The sequence below is a fragment of the Bactrocera dorsalis genome, chromosome 5 (genome assembly GCF_023373825.1).
Source record: "Bactrocera dorsalis isolate Fly_Bdor chromosome 5, ASM2337382v1, whole genome shotgun sequence".
Taxonomy (NCBI): Eukaryota; Metazoa; Arthropoda; class Insecta; order Diptera; family Tephritidae; genus Bactrocera; species Bactrocera dorsalis.
In genome coordinates this window covers 51166579-51192745 of record NC_064307.1, presented here as the reverse complement: position 1 = coordinate 51192745, position 26167 = coordinate 51166579, and the positions used below count along the sequence as shown (strand labels likewise).

General features: G+C 35.8%; 1 protein-coding gene across 1 annotated transcript; it reads left to right on the top strand.

Moving 5' to 3' along the window:
- Positions 1-1920: 1920 nt before the first annotated feature.
- LOC105228905 (uncharacterized) lies at positions 1921-25770 on the top strand. The gene is made up of 5 exons (XM_049459304.1): positions 1921-2922; positions 3031-3665; positions 3719-3937; positions 4016-4936; positions 21853-25770. The coding sequence occupies exons 1-5, from the start codon at positions 2730-2732 to the stop codon at positions 22576-22578; spliced, it is 2694 nt and encodes an 897-aa protein (XP_049315261.1). The 5' UTR covers positions 1921-2729; the 3' UTR covers positions 22579-25770.
- Positions 25771-26167: the final 397 nt, after the last annotated feature.

Here is a 26167-nt window from a genome sequence, read left to right as displayed (position 1 = left end):
TACGAGATCAAACCGCTACTAGTGCAGAAGTGCAGGGAAAGGCTGAACAGCCTTGCGGAACAAAACCAGGTACACCTAATCTGGGTGCCTGGTCACAAAGGTATAGCCAGTAACGAACTGGCGGACGAGCTCGCCCGCTCCGCAGCCTCCACCAAGATGGTAGGACCCGAACACTTTACTGAAGTAGGTCCCCATACCATAAAGGAGCTACTCCGCAAGGAAGAAGGAGTGGGCAGGAAAGAGCATTGTCAACAAACACTCGGCATGAAACATACCAAGTTGCTAATTGGAGGATACAAATTGAATAGGTTCAAAGTTGTAATTAACCTTCCCAGGAACAAAGTTAAGCTACTGGTTGCATTGTATACTGGCCATTGCAAACTGAATAGGCACCTGTATAACTTGGGCTTATCGTCCTGAGATAACTGACGGTTCTGCGACAAGGAGCTGAAACCCCGGAGCACCTGCTGATCGACTGAACAGCAGTCTGTAGAAGTAGGATTAAGGCCCTTGGATCCATTTATCCGGATAGGGATCGCATAGCCTCACTAACCCCCGGTAGGCTATTGGACTTCATCAATGTGCTGGGACTAAGTGGGTCTATGTGATTTAGGAGAGGGCACAATAGACCTAAGGTCGCGGTGCATTCCTCATCTTTAAATCTTATCTAATCTACAGTTGCAAAAGAAATCCAAGTAATTTGCGCTTCCTTATATCTCAATTTTGTATTCAATACATATCTTACTAATTATGTGAAGATCAAAAATTATCAGTGCGAGGTATTAAATAGAAATGCCAAAGGAAAAATAACAAATTAAAATAGCACAAAGTGCGATTTTCGCTCAACACTTGTATATACGAGTATTCTGTAATATTGATCGTTGTCGTGGTTTCATAACGGTTATCAATCCCCATTAGGATGGTAAGGGTTATCTGTATTGTCGTCGACGTCATATAACGAGAGGCCCAGGAAACGTGCTGTTTGGTGGTCAGTGTCATACGGAGACTCGTTGCATGCAGGGCATACATTGGGTATGTTATGGTCTATTCTGGATAAGTAGGAGTTTTACCTGCTACAATATCCAGAACGAAGTTGGGCTGGTTGCGTTTCTCGCGGCAACGCGAGCTTTTCGTCTGCGAATATTGGTCTGTAATATTGATCGTAATATATAGTGGTATTGAATTTTTAACCGAATATTAATTTTTTTTTATTTTTACTGATATAACTTTTGAAGTAAAAAATTATTGAAGTTATGAAGAAAACTCTAGATAAGTAAATATTTTCTAACTATTTCTACTTGTATTGAATAAATAGGGGTATTCTCTTGCTCTTGCAAGATTGCAGATTGCAAAAATACTACACCGAAATATACAAGGGCACGAGAGCACCCATTGCAGAATCTAGTGATATATGAGCGACTGATTCAGTCAATTTATTGTAAATGACTATTGTGCATGGCTATTGTGAATTGGCGCACCTTCTGCATACATTTTTAACAAAAAAAACTGTAACAAAACTTTATAATTTAAATAGAAATTATAAAATCTAGTTCAAATTTACCTTTCTCAACAATTTAACGTCGTAATATGTCTTTATGTAAAATGGCAACTATAACAGGGTTGCAATTTTATTTTTGCGTGACATTGCACGCTAATATACATGGGTTTTGGTCTGACATATTTCACAGCCCTTGCATATATTTTTCTGCGTGTGTTTGTTGTTGTGCCGTTGTAAATCTGCAATGCTTGCACCGTGCACCGGGTTTTGCAAGAGCAAGAGAATACCCCTAATATTTAATCATGGTAAATTATAACATTTAATTCAAACAAAATCTTAATAAATGTAATGTAGGTATTTTAGCATGGCAACGTTGGCCGTTTGTTAAAAAATTCAGTTACAACGGCATCATAGTTTGGGAAGCTTATTTTTTTCAGTCTACGACACGCAGTTAGTAAACGGGGAAGTGAATTTACTGCAATTGGAAAAGTGATTTTACTGCAGCGGAAAAGTTTGATAATTGTGTAGGAAATAAAATATTAATAAACTTAATTGTACATACATAAAACTGTGCTAAAACAAAATAATAATAAGTTTGTGAGGGTACGAAGAAGAAATATTGTTTTCTAGATCGCCATTTAGAAAGTGTATAAATATACCAACACTAAGGCAGAGTGCGTACATTGTGGAGAGTGTGGAATGTGAGGGTGTCAAGGAGTTACCGTACTCGGAGAGAAGAAACATTTTGGAGACTCGTATCAACCCTGTGTTATGGATAACTCTCCACAAAAGTGGCTCTGAAAGAAAATAAAAACAAATTTAATTTAGTGAAATTATTTCACTGAAATATCCCATCAAAAGAAGCAGTCTAGTGATTCGGTTGTGAATGTTAAAGTTTGATAATTTTTGGGCTACAACGTTCTAAGTGTATATAATAAATTGAAAAAAGTTGTAGTGCTTAAGGAGTTTAAATAATATTGTTCAATTCTTGAACTTCAAAAGAAAAACGTAGTTACATTTCAACTCGTTTCTTACCAAAATTGTATTCGTCGGGACAAATCGAACTCGCTGATATTTTGACGAGAAGCTAATCGGAAAATTACGGTTTTTGTTTTGTTGCCTCAAAAATTTTTAGCAACAATTAACGCGAATTCAACAAGCATTGGTAAAACGTCTGTAAGGAGTTAATATCTAAAGCAGAAAGAGAAACATAAAAAATATTGGACAAGTGATGGAAGTAGCTTTTAATTCGGTCGTGGCGTCCTCGACGCATTCTTTTCAATTGTTAGATGGCCGATATGCGACATTGTTGGAAAGTAATAAGAACAAAAACAACATTAATACAGCAAATAACGGCGTCATTGGCGTTAGTCAAAGCATTTTAAGTTTTTTTGAAGCACCTAAGAAATTCAGTAATGATAGAGGTAATTTTTTTATAGTTAATATAAGTATTTACAAGGAGTCAGTCCTAATTCATAAATTTATATATTTTTCCTTCAATTAAATTTAACATTCCCATTTATATACATTAGAGGCGATAACGCTTAAAAACGCACTGAATATGAACACCAACAATGACAAGGAAATTGATGTTCGGCATTTGATAGCAAACCAAGAAAGTCAACTTCAATTACTCCAGTGCAATAACAGTAATCTGCCTTTGGAAAGTCAGAAGGCTACAATTCCTTTAACAACTACGACTGACTTATTGGCTGCTTTAAAAATAACAAATACAAATACCAAAATAAATGAAAATCGACAGAACAGTTCAAATGCATCGAACCTTACAAAATCACCACCATCAGCGCCGCTACCAACATCTTTAATTGTAGAAAAAACCACAACGAATTCCCATAGCTCAATATTGAAAGCAGTCTCAACTGGAACTCCAGGAAGAAGCAACAATTCTGTGGTTAGTATAGTCACCAAGAATGGTTTACAAATTCCGTCCGACATACTTGATGATTTGGCAAGTCGTTTTATTATTAATGTTCCTGATATGGAATTGAGCAATCTTATTCGCATTTGCTTTCAAATTGAGTTAGCGCATTGGTTTTACTTGGATTTCTTTTGCGCTGCATCTGGAGATAACCCACACAGCGAAGAATTGAAAAAAAGAAAATTACCAACATGTGGTATGAAGCAGTTCGCGATACAGATATTCAAGGTATTTATTTGAAAGATTTACATATATTATTTGCTAAATTATTTTCTTAATAGCATATTCCATTTCTACGTGAACATTTACCGTCGATCGATAAAATATTAGATGATTGGAAAAATTATAAACTCGCAGTTCCCACATATGGGGCTATCTTAATATCTGAGGATCTCAATTATTGCCTTTTAGTGCAATCATATTTTGCAAAAAGTTCATGGGGCTTTCCGAAAGGTAAAGTCAATGAAACCGAAGATCCGGTGCATTGTGCCACAAGAGAAGTAAGTTCGATATCATTTGAGTATAAGCAATAAAACTAGATATGATGTTAAACTTACTTTTTTTTTTCTTAAATTTAGGTATATGAAGAGACTGGCTACGATATAACGAAATTAATAGTACCAAATGACTACATTGAGGCTGTTTTCAATTATCAATATACACGCTTGTATATAGTGCGCAACGTATCACTTGATACACAATTCTCACCGCGAACTCGCAATGAGATAAAATGCTGTGATTGGTTTCCGATCGACTCGCTGCCGGTCAATAAAAATGATGCCATATCAAAAGCCAAATTGGGTATAAACGCCAATTCATTTTTTATGATAATGCCATTTGTTAAACGGCTTAAAAAGTGGGTACATGATAAGCGCTCGGGAATAGAGACTAGACGTAAATTTTCCGGTGGTGGCAGAAGTATCTCGCCCGAAACAATGAATTCACCAACATCACTGTGGACAACAGTAACGGCAGCCACCCCCACTACTCTAGGTGGAAGCAATCAAAATAATATAAACCAAAAGCAAACAAATGTGAATAATAGTAGTAAGAAAAATAAACAACATACAATTAACATCGATGATAAGCCTAAAGCTTCAAATATTAATGCAGGAACTACTTGTAATAATGGGAATAATAATGGAATACTTGCCATACAAACAAGTACCAATAAAAATAATAGTAATCGTTCAAAAAGACAACGCCATAAATCTATGGGGGATTTGGATTGTAATTCAAATAACAATTTTAAAAATTCAGTTCACGTAACAGCTGTTTCCGATGGTGTTGAATCGCCAACCGAACCAACATTAAAAGTGGGAGACTCGGGCAACTGCAGAACAGCCCCCAACCATAAACGCAATGGCAGCTCAGCAAAACATCTTGCTGCCGGCAATAACAATAATAACACCCACAACAACGGTGTAGGCTGCACTCCATCAAAACGCCAATTGTCTCACAGTCAAAGTCAAAATGGCTGCAACCAAAGTGGAGAAAAGGTAAGAATATGTTTTATTTTCCACATCCATAACAAGAAATAATAGGAATTTTCCACGTCTTATGGAAAAAAAACGGTATGAATAATCTATATACAAGTTTATAATCATATATTTTGAAATTTGTTGGGGTTTTTTTATTTGTGTAAACACCTTCTCGGTGCTCATGATCAGCCTACTGTACATATTTTAAAGTACGTTTTCCATAAACGACCATCCAGCCAGCTGCATATATTAATTGTTTTTTTTCTCTATTTTGTCTTAAATTCGGGCAATATACAGTGTCGGACAAAACTCATTGGACTAACTCGAGTCTCACACATATTCCGTCATAACTTTTTGCATAGATGCATTAGAAGAATAATTTTTTTTGCAAAAGAAAGATCACATATTCCATATTAAGGAATAATGCAATTTTATTTTTCAACTTTTATGCAAGATTTATAAATTATAACAGAAGGGAAAAAAGTAAAAAAATCGTGCGACATAACTCATTGGACTACCACTTTGGATATCGAAATAACCACTTCCAATGAATTAATTTACCGTTATCTGGCGAGAAAAGAATTTTGCAGGTACTTATAATTATTAATCGTAGATCACACTAAATCGAATTGTTTATTTTAATGGGAATAGGTGTGTTGGGAAATTTATAAACTTTTCCAAATAATGCTACTAAAAAAATATTTTAGACAAAAATTTTAGGCAAAATATGTTCAACTGAATTAAAATTATTAATTATAAGCGAATTCACAAAATATGTGAGGCAAAGGAGCTTTGCAAAAATGATTCTCTAGGAAAATCAGCTGTTTCTGATATTTTACCCAAGAACAAAGCTGAAGAAATCGTTAAAAAAACTTAATATTGGAGGACGCCATAGAGTCAATTCGGTAAAAGATGACTTGCAAATAATGCGGGAGTTAAAAAAAATCCAAAGATATCAGCAAAAAAAGTTATAGATAGCTTACAACTAAGAGTGAGTACGCGTACAGTATAACGGCGCGCCGTTGATGCTGGTCGTTTTAAGTTCCGTACTGCCATATACCACATATTTCCCAAAAAAAAATAGGTTAACACGTTTGGAATTTGCGAAACTGCATACTAATTGGTCTGTAGAGCAATGGAAGTCGATATTGTTTTAGATGTGTCCAAATTTAATTGCAGAACTCAGATGAATGACAGGTGTACGAAGGCCAACAGGAAAGCGTTTAGACCGTCGATATTTGCAGGGTGCAGTAAAGCATAGTGGGGTAACATAATGGTGTGGGGATGCTTTTCTGGTCAGGGAGTAGGACCTATTTACAGAATAGAAGGGAACATGGATGGGTTTCAATATAAAAATATACTGCAAACCCATATGTTACCTTATGCTATCAAAAAAAATGCGGCCTGATTGGCAGTTTCAACATGATAATGACCCCAGATACACCGTCAGAGTTGGGAAGGATTGGTTTTTGGAATAATAAGTTTATATTTTGAGATGGTCCGACCAGTCTCCTGACATGAACCCGATTGAAAACTTATGGGAAATTGTCAACAGGCAAATTAACAGGGCACAGGTCCAGGGTTATAAAAACAAGCTATTATTGCCTTAAAACAAGCCTGGAATAATTTAATTTCATCTATGCCTAAAAGATAGGTTGCAATCAAAAATAATAACGACTACTCATTAAAATATTAATTTAAAACTAATTTATTTTCATATTTAGCCAAAGTCCAATGAGTTATGTCGCATGAATTTTTTACTTTTTTCCCTTCTGTTATAATTTATAAATCTTACATAAAAGTTGAAAAATAAAATTGCATTATTCCTTAATATGGAATATGTGATCTTTCTTTTGCAAAAAAAATTATTCTTCTAATGCATCTATGTAAAAAGTTATGACGGAATATGTGTGAGACTCGAGTTAGTCCAATGAGTTTTGTCCGACACTGTACATTAAAGCAAAATAAGTGTGGTTAGCTGAGTGTAAAAGCGGTTTTGTAAAGTAAAAAACTCGAAGTTATGTTTAGTTATTTATTTATTTAATAAACCATACGCCAATCGGCTTTATACATCGAATAGTTAGTAAAAATATACAAAATGATATAGAGATAAGAATGTGGAAAGTGTTATATATACACAATCGGTTGAATGTAAGTAAAGAGTTAGTGGTAGATAAACAGTAAGTTTTTGGTTTGCGAGATGAAGGCTTGATATGTCACTCCATAAAAATCAATGTCTGCGTGTAATGAGTTTACGAGATTAGCAATCCTATTATTTGGTCCGTGGTATACGTAGTTTCGTTGAGTCTTCGTTGTTTTTAACAGTCTATTATGCCTGAGCGAGAGGCTAGTAGGAGTAAGCTCAAAACTGCTGAGTGCTTCTGAGGAGTCAATCAGACCGTTGATAATTTTGTAGAAAAATGTAGCATCAGAAAACTTCCGACGCGAGGTTAAGCTGTTGAGTCTGAAACGGGAGTGGATGTCCTCAGAGGAGAGTCCCTGCTTCCTTAACGATTGATGGAACAGCAATGTCTTGCAGAATTTGTTTTGTACTCTCTCAACTCTGTTGATGAGTGTATCAGTATATGGAGACCAGATTACACAGCCATACTCTAGCATTGTCAGTAAAAGTGAACGGTATAGAGTGACCAGAGAATTCGGGTTGTTGAAATCCCTTCCTGTTCTGTTGATGAGTCCAAGCACTTTAAAAGATTGCACAGTTATTTTGTCAATATGCTTTGCAAATGTGAGTTTGTTGTCTATAATAATTCCTAGATCCTTGATTTCGGTTAATTCCTGTTGTTGTTTTAACGGATATGCTAATCCCCGTTAGGGTGGTAAGGGTCTTCTGTGTTGTCGTCGAGGTCATCTAACGGTAGGCCCAGGAAACGCGCTGTTTCGACGGGGTCGGACCAAAGGGAGGAAGGTGTTAGATGAGTTGGGTTTGTGGGGCATGCAAAGAGGTGGCCAGTGTCATGCGGAGACTCGTTGCATGCAGGACATATATTGGATATGTCGGGGTCGATTCTGGATAAGTAGGAGTTTAACCTGCTACAATACCCAGAACGAAGTTGCGCTAGGGTCACTCGCGTTTCTCGCGGCAACTGGAGCTCTTCATCTGCAATAGGTGGTGCTTTGACTCCAAGAACGCCATTCACGGGAAGGGAGTCGGTGAAGGTGTTAATGGCTCCACTGTGAATGGCGGTCAGTACCTGTCTGAAGTCTGTAGCGTCCGAAGTTCGGTCGGCGTACTGTACGACGTCGTCGACGTAGTCGAGGAATGCCTCTTGATGCTCCTAGGAGGCGGCTCCGCTCCAAGCAGATGGCTGCAAGGGTGATTCCTACGGAAACATCCCAGCAGGAACTGCCTGGAGAGAAGTTCATTATGCTCCTTTACAGGAAGCATGCGCGTCTCACTATGGAGGTGTTCGATGGGAGACATCAAGAGACATCCCGTTGTTGTTGTTGTAGCGGCAGAGTTCTGCCGAGTTGACAGTCCTTGGCCGGATATAAATCCGAGAGACATCCCGTCGTAGTCCGGAGTGCTGTGTTCTGGCAGGTCTGTAGTTTCCTCATCTGCGTGCCACTGCATCCAGGCGACCATATCGGTGCTGCGTAGTTGAGGACCGGCCGGCCGATTGCCTTGTAAGTTGCCAACAACGTTTCTTTGTCTTTTCCCCATGTGCTGCCGGCTAGCGACTTGAGGATCTTGTTGCGGCTCTGTACTTTGGCGATAATCGCGGTCGTATGGGGAGTGAAGGAGCATAGACTATCAAAGGTTACGCCTAAAATTTTAGGGTTATTGACAGTCGGAATTTTGACGCCATCGACTGCAATATCAAGCTCAAGTCTATACTCCTTCGTCCAGTTTGTAAATATAGTCGCTGTGGATTTGGTGGGGGAAAGTTGGAGATTCCGTGCAGTGAGGAAACGAGAAAGGTCGGAGAGGTAGCTGTTCACTTTCGAACACATGCCATAGATTCCATTGCCCGACGTCAATATCGTGCAGTCATCAGCGTACGAGGTTATGGAGACCCCCTCTGGTGGTTGTGGGAGTTTCGAGATATAGAAGTTAAACAGTAGTGGGGAGAGGACACCACCCTGCGGAACCCCCTGTTTAATTCTTCTCAGTTTAGATGTTTCGCCTCGAAATAGTACGGATGACTGGCGACCACTCAGGTAGTTCATGGTCCACCTCTTTAACCCTGGAGGAAGCGTTGTGTGGTTGACTGTGTCAAAGGCTTTTGACAAGTCCAACGCTACGAGGATCGTTCTCTCACAGGGTGGCTTCTGGTTGAGGCCACGAACTATCTGGGTGTTTATGACGCTAAGTGCTGTGGTGGTGCTGTGCACTTTTCGGAATCCATGCTGGTGGCTGGCTAGGCTCAGTTGGTGAGTGAAAGTCGGGAGTAGCAGGGCCTCAAGTGTCTTCACTACTGGGGAGAGGAGAGTTATCGGGCGATAAGATTCCCCTTTGTTGGCGGGTTTCCCAGGTTTCAGTAGTGGCACCACCCTTCCGATTTTCCACACATCGGGTATTTGAAGGGTGGTTAGTGACAAGTTGAGGACACTGGTGAGATAACCTACTCCCGCCGAGCCTAGATGCTTTAGCATTAGCATGTTGATTCCATCAGGGCCAATGGATTTGGATGATTTAGCTTTTGTGATGACACTCTGAACCTCCTCACCGGTGAAAGTAAGTGGCGCGCAGTTGTTTGGCATTTTGCGCAGCCGCCGGTTAACACATCTCTTAGCTTTGTCTACCGAAGGGTGCAGTGTAAACTGCCGGCTAAAATAGCTCGCGCACTTCTTCGGGTCCGAAGAGGCATGACCATTGAATTGAACTTCAACTCGGTCGTCGTGTCTCTTCGGATTAGACAAAGCTTTGACAGTAGCCCAAAGCTTACTCACACCGGTGGAGAGGTTGCAGGACTTCAGGTGCTCTATCCATTTCGTCCTGTATTTTCTCGTTGTTGAGTTTGTAGTTGGTGACTATGTTGTTATAAGAGCGTGAGAAGGATACGAAAGCGCACTTTTTCTCATTGAAATCGAGATTATTTTTAAGGCACCAGGTTGTTAGGCAGTCGATATCTTGTTGTAGTTGTGTGTCATTGGAATTATTAGAAATAATTCTGAAGATTTTCAAATCATCGGCATATAGCAGACATTCGGACTGTATATTGTTTACAATGTCATTGATAAAAATATTGAAAAGTAGTGGTCCTAACTGCGATCCCTGAGGAACTCCAGATGTGACCTCATATTCTCTAGACAGATGTCCGTCAACCCTGACTTGTAGGAACCTGTCAGTTAAATATGAGTTAAGCCAATCCAGTGCGGTGCCATTGACGCCATATTTATGGAGTTTTGAGACGAGTATCATGTGGTCGACACGGTCAAAAGCTTTACTAAAATCGGTGTAGAGGGAATGTACCTTTTTTCCTTCATTCAGTGCGTTGAGTATATAGTTGACATACAGGTAGAGATTTGACACGGTTGATCTGCCGCCCACAAATCCATGTTGTTTTTTTAGTGATGATATCCTTGAAGGTTAGAGATAGTTGAGGCAGAACCAACTTTTCGAAGAGCTTGGCTAATGCTGATTGGATGCAGATGGGCCTGTAGTTAGTTACTTCAGATCTTAGGCCACTTTTGTGTATTGGCCTCACATAAGACAGTTTCTACGCTTGATTGAAGAGAGTAGTTAAAAATATGAGTGAGAGGCTCACAAAGCTCGATCGCGCAGTTTTTTTAAGAAAACGTTGGGATGGGATACCGATGGGATACCGGGTCCGACACCTTTATTTGGGTTTAATTTGAGTAGCTGCTGAAGAACATCATTGTATTGGACCTCTAAGCTGTGAACGTTGGTTGACGATCCATTTGAGTTAGCATCAACGAGCTGATTGCCGTTAGTATTTGTGGAAAATGTAGTCTTGAAATATGAGGCGAAAAGATTGCTAATACCTGGGCCGGTGTCAGCTATTTGGTCCATCCAGGACATTGAGGATGGTATATCAATGTTATTTTGTTTTTTATCTTTTATAAATTTCCAAAAAGCATTGGTGTCAGACTGGACCATGTTCTCAACTTTGTATACGTACTTACTGTAACATTCCGCACTGAGTCTTTTGCAGTCACTCCTTAGAGTACTAAAGCGGTTGTAATTGTGTCGGTTTACCTTTTTCTTGTATTGAGTGTGTGCTGATTTTTTGAGTTTAATCTTGTTTATGAATTCATAGGAGAACCAGCAGGGATAGGTACTGATAGATTTTTTGTGAACAGGTACATATTGCGATATTCCTACTACAAGAGTATTGTAAAACCAATTGACTTTACTTTCAATAGTGTCCAGTGCATACAGTACCGTCCAATTGACTCGGTGAAAGAAAACGTTGAGGCTGACGTAATCAGCTTTCTTGAATGAGTAAGTGGCTGGATTAAAATGTTCTAAATTAAGTTGAAATTTTAAATTTATGATGAAGGCCGGATGATATTTGTCCTCAAGAACGAGAGGTAGAGTTTTATCCACGTAACCCTCAACATTGCTGAAGCAGAGGTCCAGAAGATTGTTCTGGAGGTTGTTTATGTTGTTTATTTGGATGCATTCCAGTAAAGCAAGTCCATTGTTTACAAATTTTTCGCAATCGGCTCTGGGGGTGCTACTTGACAAGTTGAAGTCTCCTACGATTATTAGCTTTGCGTTATTGTATTTCACATTGATATAAGTAGTTTACGATAAGTTTCTAGTGTTGTAAGAGGCGGCAAGTATACACATCCAACAATAATATCAAGTACAGTACCTTTGATTTTTACGAATACCAATTCCAAATCTCTTTCGTCTGTGGTAATTAAATTAGCATGGATATGACGTTTGACGGCGATGAACACGCCACCACCACGATCTAAGCCAGTGCATATAGGATCTTTATCTCTTCTAAAAATGGTATAAGTGCTATCAGTCACCTCGCCATCGTTAATTGACGAGTTTAACCACGCCTCAGTGATATAGAGTAGGTCATGACCACTAGCCGCTAATACTGTCATAAACTTAGATAGCTTTGTCCGAAGGCCTCTGGTGTTTTGGTAATAAATCTGAAGGGTGTTTCCTTACTGATCGAACGAAAATTCTTGTTCACTATTTGCTGTACTCCACGAATGTATTTGATGGTTTTGCTTGTATCGTCATTTTTTCCAAGAGTGTCGAGTTCGGATCGTAGCTCACTGAGAAGAGATTGCTGTGCTGGAGTCTGATCAGATTTGAAAGTAACTGTCATTCCATCACGTTGGTTAAGCTTGAAAAACTCCCTAGCATCGGTCGCTGAAGGAGTCTCGATGAGCAGGGGACGTGTACGGCCGGTTGCCGGACGACCTAGTCTACGAACCTTGAATTGAGGTAACTTGGCAGAGATTTCGGGGTGTAAGACTGCCGAGAGCGAACTTTTGTCGGCTTCCAGTCTGTCATTACCAGCAGCATTAGTAGATTCGGAGATGCCAAGGGCAATGACATTACTCTCTCGCCTTTTTCGATCGTTCATCTCCCTTATGATGTCTTCCGGAGATGGTACATTCCTGTAGGAGTTGAGCTTATTTTCAACGGAGGAGATCCTGTCACTCAAGTTAGAATATTTTTTTTTTCAATGGCAACGCTCTGCTTGGAAAGCTTGTATACTTCTTTCTTGAGTTCAGCGATACTCTCCCCGATGGTTTTTTTTAAATTATCAAATTTGTTATTGAATATTTGGGAAAATTGTTCGAATTGCTTCTTGAGAATTGTTTCGAATTTATCAATTCTGTCATCTCCGCTAACTCTAACACTAACCTCAAATTCCCTGCATACGATGCATCTCCACTGTACATCATGTTTTTCGATATTAGTAGCAATGACGTTAAATTCTACATTGCTCAGTTTCAGACATTCAACGTGGTACCATTTCTGACATAATGCACATCTTAGTCCTTTTGTATTTTTTCGTACTGGTTCTGAACAGCTACCGCATGCGCTAGTATCAACTTGCTTCTTAGGTGGCATGTTGAGTATTAATGTATTCGTACTTACATATAAATGTCAAACAGACGTGAGTAGATTACTATTGTTGTGCAACAAGGGCAGAAGTAAAAAAATTGTACTTATGAGTTTACTTATTGATTTCACTTATGATTTAATAATTTTTCACTAATTTTTAGTTTTTTTAACGGAGCGTTCTTAACATACACGTCTGAACGGTAGCCCTCAGAGTTGCCAAAAAAGTTATGTTTACTAATAAGTTATTTGAATACATTTTATCCTGAAATTTTTTTAAACGTCTCGACCGCTGCACATTTGTAATGTATGTATTAGTACAATGGCAAGTAAATTTTCAGAGCAGCAGATTTTAGATCTGTCCGGTGATGAAAAGGACACATAAGAATAATATTATTGCGCCTTCCGTTTAGAAGAAAAGCCAAAGTTCTATCACAAGCACAGCAAAGACGTTTGAATGGGTTTCAAAAAATCTGAGGCAAATCTCATCAATGCTCAAACGATGAATGAGGCGTTGAAGGTAGACAGATGTGGAAACCATTAATTATTTCTGTGAGTACTTCGAAGATAGATTCTGAAATTTGTTTTCAAAAAAAGAGCAATATGTATGCTCTTCAAAAAACCACAGTTTAAACTCAACTCCTTCGGAATGTAAAAAGCTTGTAGGCTGTCACATAGTTGGGGGTCCTTGATACTTTCAAGAATATGCAAGATCCAGCTATCACACAAATTCGGAGAGATGCTGGTATTCATGGATTTCGCTGATAATTTGTTACCGATGAAGGAAAAAATAAGATTTGGAGAGTGTAACTAGCATCAACGTTTTGTTACCGGGTCAACATGACGTCCGTCATATGTATGAGATATTCGCTAAATACCCTCGAATTATGATCAGAAGTGCTGTGAGATCATAAGAAATTATTTGAATAAACTAGACAGTGGCATTTTACAAATGAATCGAAGTGGAAATTTGCAATATTTTGACCGTTAACTCAGTCAGAGTTATTTAAATTGGCAAAAAGGATATGGTTTTTTAAATCTAACTTTATAGCATTCATTTCATTTTTCGTCGTCCAATTGTCCAATTATTTGATTACACCGCGAATGCATGTGCGATTTTTCTTGAACCGCATACACTTCTAAGCAATATCAATTGTAAATTCATTTTTTTTTTTATAATAATTCATGGAATCTTAATAACAAAATATACACTCCAGCTGAGCTTAGCCTAAGGCATCATATCTTATTCAGTCATCCATGATGGGGAAATAATAAACGACTCGTTTAAGATCATCAATTGACGCTTACCAGATACTCCTCCACACGCTGAATAGTTAAAAGAAAAATACGAAGACTCCAATATCCTTATCACTGGTGATTTCAGCCTTACAAACAGCTCACCTTCTGGATTTCTATTTAAGTAACCTGAACATTCAAGTTCAGCACACTCAGTCGATCACCACAGTGGACTCATCCCATCCTACCCTTGACAGCACTGTTGAGCTCTTGCCTAGCTGAAGCCGGTAATTTTGCAATTTTTCGATTTTAAGAACGCTGAATATGTCAACCTAAATGCCTTTTATCTAAACATCTATTGGTCTAATCTGTATTCATCAACTTCCCAAGACAGTAAAATCAGACTCTTTTATGACATAATTCAGGAAGGTATCGTAACTTATGTTCCAGTTTGTACACAATTTAATTCTCTTGTTGCAATGAAAACCCCAACGAGTAAAGCAGAGTTAAAATTATCCATAAATGAAGCATGGAATACATAAAATTTGATTATTATCGGAAATTTGTTGCATGTATGCTCGAAAATATTACGGCTGTTCTGAAAGCTCTACTTTTGTTTTAAACGTTTATTTTTCAGTTATGAGACCTGTCTTTGTCAGAAGCACGAAAATATTCACCAAATTCAAAGAAAATTAAATGAAATTAGGCTCCTTGGTCGCCAGCGATTCTTTGTGTTTTCTTCTAATTAGCACGTATGTACTATATTACCTACCAATTTGATTCTTTTTTCGAAATTCCGGGGTGGTAACATTTCATTGACCACTAGTGTATATGCTACTACAGATTTCTGTTCACACCAAAAAATGGTATTTGAGAATATATTGTCGTTTTGTTTACGCTGCGGCGTAAAACTTATGGGTAATGTACAAAAGAAATAAATATGCTTGCGGTGAAAAGAAAAAAAAAATAATGTGGACTTGCCGAACTTTAAATTATATATTGCTGAATGTTTAACTGTTGATCTAGCAGAAAAGAGGACAGAATCTCCATCAGAGTTAGAAGCTGAACCTTCTCAAAAGAAAAAAAAAAGGTCAATAAAAAATTTACATATAAAAAATTCTGAACTGTCGTAAACACGTTTTAGGTGCACTTCTCTTTTCTATGTATGGTCGGCATTGGTTTATTGAGTTCCACTTTAAATATATTTTATTTTGTTATTTAAAAATATCTCATTTGAAGATTTAAAGTCTTTTCTGTGATTCGTTTACCAATTTAAAAATTTGTAATTTGATTTTTTATCGTTTCTCTAATGTAATTTGGAGTGAAAATATATAATTTATGTTCTGTTGTAATAATGGGAGTCCAGCCGGCTGCACCTGCATTATTTTAGGGTCCTGTAAATGAGTCTACATAAAAAATAATTGCACCTCGGCATATATTTTTTTTTTCAAAGCAACGCTACAATCTCTAAACAAATGGTTCTGATCGGAGCACTAAAGCATTATCGGCCATTCAAATTGACCAATAGAAGTGATAGGTAGGTAGGTAGGAGTGCAGCCCTGTTGTTTTTCGGGCTCAATTAGCACTGGCTCTGCCATTGCAATGCACTAGTCGTAGACCTTTTTATATTTGCTATCATGTTTTACCTTCTCTTTCAAACCATTTTGTGCTTTCGATGGAGCTACTAATGTCCAATATGCTTTTTGCAGACATCCATTAAAGGTTTGGTGCTTGATGCATTCCAAGTGTTCTGTGTCGGATCCGTGATAGGCCTGAGCATTCACAGAGAAAGTGGAAAATTGTTTCCTTGTTCCCTACTATTTCGCAGCCTCAGCAGATGTTGTAGGGCATACCCATTTTGGACGCATGTTCTCCAATTGCCAGTGTCCTGTTATGATAGCAGTTACTCTGTGGGTATTTTCCTGAACCTATTTAATAAATTGTTAGTTCTTTTCTTGTCATATGTTGGCCATAACTATTTAGATATTTTGTATTTTGTTATATTTTTTCCATCTGTTATTGCAATCTGTTGAAATTGTATATTGTTATCTCTTCTGATCGATCCTAGCGGACTTGGAATTGGCTCTGCCTCTGATTCGTTTAGGAAAGCTTCTGCCTTCGCCAACTCATCTGCTTTTTCTTTGCCGAAAATGTTCACGTGGCCGGGAACCCAGATCAAGTCCAGGTGGAGCTTGTCTTTTAATGAGCTCAGTGCTTTCTTGCAATTAAGGACTATGCTGGAATTTGTAATGGGCGACGATAGCCGCCTGTCGTATCTGTGTATATTGCTGCTTTATGTTGGTTGCTTGTTTATATTAAATTCAGCTTTAAAATACAACAATTTTAAAGTGAATTCTATGAATTTTGTTAAGTTTTTTTTTCGAATCATCAAAAAAATTCAACTTTTATGTATTTGCACATCGTAATGTTCATTTGACTTAATTGTGTGAGCGCAACTGTATCTCATTTTAAGATGATTTCAATATTATTTTCGAAGACGGGAAGAAAAATACTGTTGAACTGAGTGAGTCTATAACTTTCATTATGATTTAATTTCTTTCGCAACATTTTTATACTCTTGCAACATGTTGCTACAGTGTCTAATAGTGTTGTTCACCAAACAGTTGTACGTATCACCTAAAACTAATAGAGATATAGGATTATTAAAAGTAACTTGAGCAAAAAATTACATATCTAAATGTAACTTAGTATGTTTGTTCTTTTGCAAACAAAAGGACCAGTTCGTATATGGCTTTTACGAATATGTACATACATATATCTTCCGACCCGCTCGACCGATTTCAACAAAATTTAGTATGTGACAATCCTTTGACAATATTACAGTGTGAAAATGGGCGAAATCGGACTACAGCCACGTTTACTTCGCATATAACTCCACTTTAAATACCATCTGATTCTTTTCAATCGAGTGTACAAATCAAGAAGCAACTGATATAACGGGATAGAACTTTGCACGAATAACGCCTTTAGAGTATGCTATCTTAAGTCCAAATCCAGCAAAAACTGTTTAAACCTAAAAGGCCTTATGGACCTTAAGGTATTTTCCTGGCTTTAATCCTTGCAAGTTGCAAGAGTGTGAAATGTTCGGTGACACCTGAACTTAACCTTTCCTTATGTTTGTTTTTGCCATTTGGTCTAATATGACAAGGTTAATTTTATCTGATCATGGTGACGTCAGAGTTTGCGAGACAAATTGCGTAGGTTTTTATTACACCTCAATAATTGTGTCGGTTAACTAGTTCCACCTTGGGTGGTAAGTTTCTTTGACATAAAAGTATATCTGTCGAAAGCTTGCAAAAATTCGTATTACAAATCTTCCATCTCGGCGATATTGACTTTTAATTCAAAATGTAATAAAAGAGGAGATCGGAGGAGATGAGTGGTAAGTTTCTTTGACATAAAAGTATATCTGTCGAAAGCTTGCAAAAATTCGTATTACAAATCTTGCATATCGGCGACATTGACTTTTAATTCAAAATGTAATAAACGAGCAGATTTGAGGAGATAATTTTCTTTAAAAAAAAAATCATCGTTTTTAATTTGTTCCAAGGCAAAATCGACGTTTAGGGTGATCCAATGGCTTCAGTTCTTGAGTGAAAAAAATTTTATACAGATGCTTTCTCAAAATCAGGCATGTTGTGAATGATAGCAACATTTTCATTACCTCGGGCGGTTCTTTATTTTATTGGAACTTGAACATTATGTAAACTTTCATATCATATTTCTTTTTAATTCGCTAACTGACGAGTTAGATAGCAAAGAAGTTATTCATAGCGAATAGCTTTATAGTCAAACAGATGCTTTATCCTATAAAATTAAAAAAACAAATCCATAAGTATAACAAAACCATTATATTACAATTATATTTAATACCATTTTAGCTAGCACAGCTGGTTTTGGTGTAAATATTTGTGCAACTACCTTTTAAATGTTGCAAGTTTCCGCGTTTTTGACTTTCAGCAACGACAGTGATGCTTTTTCGAACTTTAAATTTTTGGTAATGACGCCAGGTTTGCTTTTTCGAAAAGTTTGCATTACGCATATTACCCTTTTTGTATTACCGAAAACGCTCGTAATCGTAGAAATTGAGCCTAATTTTGAGACTTAAGGCAAATGTATTTAAAAAATTGTATTGAAAAAATTTTTTATCGCTGTAATCGTTGTATTGCCCTCGAACTAAAACTATATTGAATAATAAAAAATTGTTTTCTTTGTTGGACTACGAACTCACTTTTTTCTGACATAAACTTAACTGAAGTGGTTACAAGAGCATCAGAATTAATTTCGTTGGTATATAAGTATAGTGAGTAGTTTTTTCTTTGGCATTGCATAAATTAAGAAATAAAAAGTTATGTACAATAAAATCAATAGTTCTTTAAAAAAATATTCAGTTTATTCAAATTAGGAAAATGAGTTCGAAATGTTTTAAGTGTTATTGCTTCTAAGCATTCACAACGTTATTACATTGTAGTGTGTTGACAATTTTTCAAAATTGTTTGGCATCGTCGGGTACCTACTTTATGAAATTGCGTACCATGCCTCTTCGATCACAGTCCAAAAGAATTTTTTAAATTTTCTTAGCAATCTTCATCTTAACATCGCTCCAAAATATTTCAATGGGGTTTGAACGGGACTTTACGCTAGCCAGCTCAGTATGACAATACTTTCTTTCACATATCACAGGCACCGATTCGAACGCGAATGATTCCTACCTATTATCCTCATCAGTGGTCTAACGCCATACCAGAAAAACGCTCCCCAGATCTTCACGGTAACACCACCGAGCTTAACAATTTTTGTAGTGTATCTGGAGTTATATGTATGTCTGACACCTGGGGCGATATACAAATGGTTTGCTATCGGATCCAATACGATTCACCCTAGTTTTATCGCTCTAAATTACCTTTCTAAAATTTGACGCCGTTTTCTAAAGGTTTAACTGAGCATCATTTAGATAGACGCCTTCGTACAAGTTTACTGTATACGCTAAATCCTAATTCCTCATTTATTTCAGCCATAATCTCTTGGGAAGATTTAAAAGGATTAGCCTTGCCTTTTCTGATGTTGGCTCTATCAGCATGTCCCGTTTTTTTAGGTGCAGGAGCTTTACGGATTTGTTTTTTTTTTTTCAAAATTAGATCACTTAAAAACATCGAATCATAGTTTAGGCAATTTGTGTTGAATTTTTGCCTTTTTTGTGTAGATCAAAAATCATTCTTATCTTTTAAATTTTAAATATTTTTATTTTATTTAACAGCTACACTCAAAACAATGTATATTTTCCACGACTGTCATATAATAATGAATGTTGGTACAAATAACCAAATGTCCTTTGTCCAATAAAATTTCCTTACATTGCGATTAAAAGAAGTAACTACAAAAAGTAACCATGATAACCACATTAGCGTACCGTTGTAATATTTGGGGTATAAAGTCAGCCGAATGTTCGAAAATATCTTTCTATTAGGTATATGGACGCTAAAGCAAATATTGACCCTCTTCATTCCATTTTTGATATACAGACATATCATTATCAGCAAAAGATTCACTCTTAATTTCATAAATATACCTCACACATTGACTGATATTTTTTAGTCAGCTCTAACCTCTGGGCTCCAAATTTCCGTCATCTGGTACCTTAAAGGCAATATTTGTCGCGATATATTGAGTAGTGGAAAAAGTCTTTTCGTATTTCTTATCAAACTTCAACTTTCTTATTATATTTTTACTAATAAATAAATAAACGAACTGATACAGCATCGTCTCTGTAAACTTCACAAATTTCATTGATGGCTTGCGTGGCATTCTTCTTCTTATACAAAAAATTTCAAAATATAGCGAATTCCTTAATGATTTTCACTCGTTTTTGAACAGCTGTAACCTTTTTTCAACTTCCCAGAATTTATAGTGAAATGAAGCACCTTTCTAACATTATATGGTTTGACACAATAGGGGTATTCTCTGGCGCTTGCAAAACCCTTGCACGGTGCACGAATTGCAGATTTTTCTACCGAATACAACGGCACAACAACAAACACACGCAGAAAAATATTTGCAAGGGCTGTAAAATATGTCAGACCAAAACCCATGTTTATTTTCTTGCAATGACACGTAAAAAAATAATTGCAACCCTATGCTAGCTGTCATTTTACTTAAATACATATTTTGACGTTAAATTGTTGAGGAAAGTAAATTTTAAATAGATTTTTTAATTTCTCTTTAAATTATAAAATTTGTTACAGTTTTTTTGTTAAGAATAAATGCAGAAGGTCACAATAGCCATATACAATAGTCATTTACAATAAATTTACCGAATCAGCCGTTCATATAGATTCTGCAATGGGTGCTCTCGTGCCCTTGTATATTTTGGTATAGTATTTTTGCAATCTGCAATCTTGCAAGAGCAAGAGAATTTCCCTAATGTGATTGATAGCACTGGAGATATACGACTGCAATGACAAATTGGCAAAATACGAAAAGACTCGACTACCCAATATTATTTAGTGCTTCCTTTGTATACTGGAGAAGTAAAAAATTAGATGGAATTTAAGGTTGTGGCGTTGTTGCTGTTCGATTTCGCCCATTTTCATACCATAACATCGGTATGTTTAAATATTTATGTGTATCACTGTCCAATTTTAACAGCTGCTCCATTAAAACTATCTCTCGCATTTAGTTATTGATTTCTCGTCACCTGGATTTCAAATTGTCTCTTCATTCTGATCATTTATATATATAACCCCTACCATCCATCTCGATTAGTTCTATGTGATAGGAACAAGCAATAGGTGAATAAAACTATTAAACTCTGTAGCAACCTGTTGCCAGAGTATAAAAATTATAATGAAAATATTCACAGCTCAGAAATTGTTTTGAGTATTAACAATGTCAATTTATGCGAAATTTTTGGAGAAAACTTAACTTTTGAAAACAAGTTTCAATTACATATTGAAAACTAATGAAACAGTCTTCTTCTCAGCTTTGGATCCAAAACTCAAAAGTTTTAATAGTTTAGGAGATAAGTGACTTCAAAGTCCAATTATCTTTCGATACAAGTTTTTTTTTTGTTCACTGTATGTATGTATATACATATGTATAGTAGGCATATAACAAATTTTGACGAAAAATTTGGCATACCACCACGTGGTGGCAAATATTGTACAAGTAATGAATATCACTTTTTTAGGTGATTTCGGTTCAAAAACGTTCCGCGCAAAAGTGGATTTCTAAAAAAAGTCAACTTTTTTTTTTTTTTGTGTTATTATTACATTGAATCAGAATTTTCTGAAGAAAAATTAGTTTGGGGTGGGTGGTGCACTTCCCTTAGGTCCATTAAAAGGCGTTTGGAATAATAGGAAGATTATTAGTTAAATAAATATCTATTATTATGAAGAAAAACGTGTACAGTGTACAAAATTTTTTTGTTTTTCTCAGCAGTTCTGATATAAAAGTAATTTCGTTTTGCGCGGAAACTTTTTTGCAATTTCGCAAAAAAAAAAAATAATGGGGTTCATACTTTTTTATTCTCTATTCGACTATGGTATGCCGTTTTTCGTATTTGCAAAAATTGTAAAAAGTTATATGCCTAGTGTATATCCAATGTGATACTTTCCACTATAAGGCTACTAATGATTTCCTTACAATATGCTTGCAGATTGTCAGCTCCTTCGATTTGATACGCAAAGAGAGACAACAGCAATTGAAGGCAGCAGCTCAAGCTGAAAAGGCGGCAAAAGCACAAAGGCAGCAGCAACAACAACAACAAAGCAATGCCAATTGTAATAACAGCGGACGGGTGCGCGCTAAATCGCAGGGAGATAAAATGTGCGTGCAAAATACTAATAAAACTAACACCAACAGCAATGGTGGCAACAACAAACATCGTGTACAAAAACAAATCTCAATGAGTATTGTCAACTCAAATGCAACAGCCAATAATGATAATAACAAAAGCAATCGTAACAATAATGCCACCCACAACACTGCCACCCATAACACCAGAGTTGCAACAAGCCCTACATCATCGGCTTCCAGCTCTGGTGCAGAGCTACTGGCATTTGCAGCCAAATCATCAGCGGCTCCTAGTATGTCTGCAACAACGAATTCGGCCCAGAAACCCCGTCCGGCATCAGTATCTTCACATTTCGCAACATCCCCTAATTCGGTGGCTTCGGGCACGAATTTGCGCATACTAAATCGCAGCACATCTTATCAGCCACTGACGGAACAACAAGAACTGCAGACAAAAACAAAGCAGCCAGAAGTTGAAAACAATGAAGTGCCACGCCAGCAGCAAGCACAATTGAAATTCACACCAAGTTTCAATTCGTGGACAAATTTTTCATTTACAAAAAATTTTATTGCAAACATATTTTGTTAGAAGTACACAAATCGATCTACTAGTATGTTTAGTAGAATTGCAGATTGATTGAAGAAGAGTGAGGTGAAAGCGGAATTGTATGCGTGATTTTTAGGTTAAGTGTGCGAAGGGGGTATCCATTGGAGGGGGGGAACATAAGAAGTTAAAATTCTTGTATTTGGTATTAAAATTTTTACGGTTTTACAACGAATATGTGAGCATTTTCAAAATATCGAAGTGCATGTTATTGATAAGCGAGTCTATGCGATGCTTGGTGATATCTGAGATATTTGAAAACAACAATATGTATATAAAGTTCCAAAAATTAAACAGACATTACTGACATTGAATAATCATTTATTTGAATATGCTACAGGGAATTTTAGCTTTTTATGTTTTACCGCGCCAACACTTCGTGGATGTAGCTGTTTTTTTTTCTAAGTGTACCTACTAGAAAATCTACTACTTTATTTCTATTGATTTTTTTTTCTAATTTGATATTTTTTCTCTTAATTTTTGTAAAACTGAAGCGTACAGACGAAATCTAAGCTTGACTTCTAATTTTAGTTTACTTTATAAATACAAAAAACATTTTCTTTTATTGGAAAACAACGATTTTTCAATACATTTATGAAACCTTAACATGTAGATCATTGTGAAATTTAGGTTATCCCAATGAACAAATATTAGGATAATTATAAATCAGTTGATGAAAATGCCACCTACAAATAGTGAGAAACCGCTAGACGACTCATAGGTAGGCCAAAGCGTATATGTAGCCATAAATTGATGGTATATATGTATGTAAGAACTAACTTAACCATCATTTCATTCCATCATCGTGCTCTACCAACGCCTTGTGATAGTACAATAAATTTTACTTTTAGTTTTAATGATAACTCATGTATGTACTGAAATGTAAAAAAAGTGCAAAGTAACTTGTCGTATGCAGAAATGAAATGCCTATTTTTGTCGCTCTATATAAAAAATGCTCTTATTAAGCTCTTCCATTACCAATATTGAAGATTAATTTCAGTACAAATTTTCTTACTGTTTTCATGTGGCATTTGAGCGCAAAATAATAATTGTACAAATGTACCTCGAGTTTATTGCATTTTTTACTATTACTCATAATTATGTTCAAATTTCCTTGGACAAGAAATTTATTTACCGTAACATATTTTTGTTTGTGATTTGTAATAATTAAACTTTTCCCGTTGAGTTCCTTTCTAGTTGTTTAACTTTCGACATGAGTTAAAAGTGCAAAATTACTTAGAATACATAAATATAACTGAAATCGAACAAGAGGCACATACTGCTGCGCCCTTTAGCACGAAATTTAATTATAATTTGAAGTCACCTTTAAATGTAACTTGAATTGGCTTTAAGATGAATGAAAGCATTTTCACAATTGATAAATTTTAATTTAATTTTTTTATTCACTTTTAAGTAAAAGAAGTGCGAATATTTTTTGATGTAGAATCCGTTCGCAAAAAGATGAAGAAGAAGAATAAGATGTCGGGAGTCGGTATTAATTGTGTTTGCACTTATTATTTACACCACGTTTATTTTTTATGGTTAAAATTTTAATTCTTTTGACACGCATGCGTAAAATTAAGCGCATGTGCTATAATTAAATACTAAGTTTTTAAGTATATAGACTGGTTAAAATAATAATTCATTTACTCGTACGTTTTATATGAAAATTTTCTTTAAAAAATCTTTATATAAATGAATTCTACTTCTATTTTTTATTTGAAAATGCAATAACTATATTTTAATTTGTGTATATTTTAATGATAGTTCTAAAAAGTAAAAAGTGCAAGCACATTTAATACCAAATGAGCCAAATAACAAGTGTCGGTTTTAGAAATCATTTAATACATTTATGCAACATATCGTTTGTTAATGCTATGCAATAACACCTGAGTTATAAGACTACATTTTAAGATTTAGTTTTATAAAGAATTTTAATTACAAATAACATATAGAATGTGAGAGTGGTTTCTTCAACCGGCATACGATGATTTGGCGCATAAAAAAATTTAAAAAACAAAAAAAAAAAATGCTCACTCCTCACACATTTCAAACAGTATAACGCAAAATAAACCAGCCCATTCATTGTCTATTGACCAACCTAAAAACTTTAAATCCAACACACTGCAATAGCTTAATAGTGAGCAAATCCGAAACGCAAAACGACCCTTAAAACAATAAACCAAAAATTTGACAAAGTACAAAATAAAAGACGAATTTGTTACACTTTAGTAAATGCCTGACATATACTTTATCAATAAAATTTCTAATTAGTTTGCAGGTCAAAATGAACTTCCATTTTTATAACTTAAAAAATATTTTTACTAGCCACTTCAATAATATCTTGTACAATTATGCTTACTTAGATTCAAAGCTCTTAATACTGTTAGCAACCCTTTGCCTTTTCAATTAAGCTTGTAAATTAGCAATAGTGGAAGTTTAGTTGTCACCTGAGTGAGCAGAAGGAGTAAATGCTTTAATATTTTTTTGTAAAAAATACACGTGGTTATGTGCAACATTGAAATATTTCAGTAACACCATCACCTTGTTACCTATAATCACATTATATAACATCTACCAGCTTAAGTGTGTGCTAAATATTGCTTTAAGTACGTTTATTTAATAGTGAATTGTTGTTATTGAGCGTAATTACATGCAATGATGTGATAAGCCCAAAGAGCTAATACTTACTATTACTAAATTTAGAGATTATAAAACTCAAACGAGACATATGTATTTAAATTTTAAAGTTAACGACGCAACCCATAAATTGCAACAATTCAAAATTACCAGTCACAATTACAAAAATATGTTCTAATTAATACTACTTTATAAAATATTTGTTGAAAAATATGACCTTCCTATGAATCAGCTTCATTTATTTATCCTATAATGTATTTATTTATGTAATAATAAGCTATTAGCTATCACCAATTGAAATATTAAGTTAACATTGTCCTAACGCCATGCATAATTACTTTCCAAAAGTATTTAGACTTTGTTCCTCTCCTGCTTGATGCAATTAGCTGAATATATTTAACGTACACAAACTACGTTTATGTGAGAAAAATTTTGTATATATAAACTGTTTCGAAAATATTGTATTATTATGTGACACTAATCATTGTTAAAAATTCTAAATCATCTGTGTTAATAAAAGTCTTTTTTTATTTTGTACTTTCGATAACCAACACCAACCAACCACCTAAAAAATTGTTTCAATTGTTATGGGCGCGGGTGTGGGGGTAGGTTACAACGGGGGGGCAGTCACACGTTCAATATTTATTGCGATATTTGGATCGTTGTCCATATTGATGCTACACATTCAATAATTATCATGTCTGTATTTGTTCGAAATAAATCGCGTTTTTGAACCAAAGATGTTAAAAAATAACTTAGCTTTATTATTTCTTTAATTTTTGTTTGTTTTTCAGTGGAAAATGGAGGGATTTGTTGCTTCGTTCCACTACTAATAAAAAATGTAAAACAATGAAAATTAAGAGAAAATGTGAAACTTAAATGTATTTGATGAAAGATTTTGTACTGTGAGGCATCATAGTATATATTTTTCAAT

Excerpts from the sequence above, each read along its gene's own strand:
- LOC105228905 (XM_049459304.1), top strand. The coding sequence starts at position 2,730 with ATGGAAGTAGCTTTTAATTCGGTCGTGGCGTCCTCGACGCATTCTTTT. Across the intron at positions 2,923-3,030 it reads GAAATTCAGTAATGATAGAG|AGGCGATAACGCTTAAAAAC; the intron begins GTAATTTTTTTA and ends TATATACATTAG. Across the intron at positions 3,938-4,015 it reads TGCATTGTGCCACAAGAGAA|GTATATGAAGAGACTGGCTA; the intron begins GTAAGTTCGATA and ends TCTTAAATTTAG.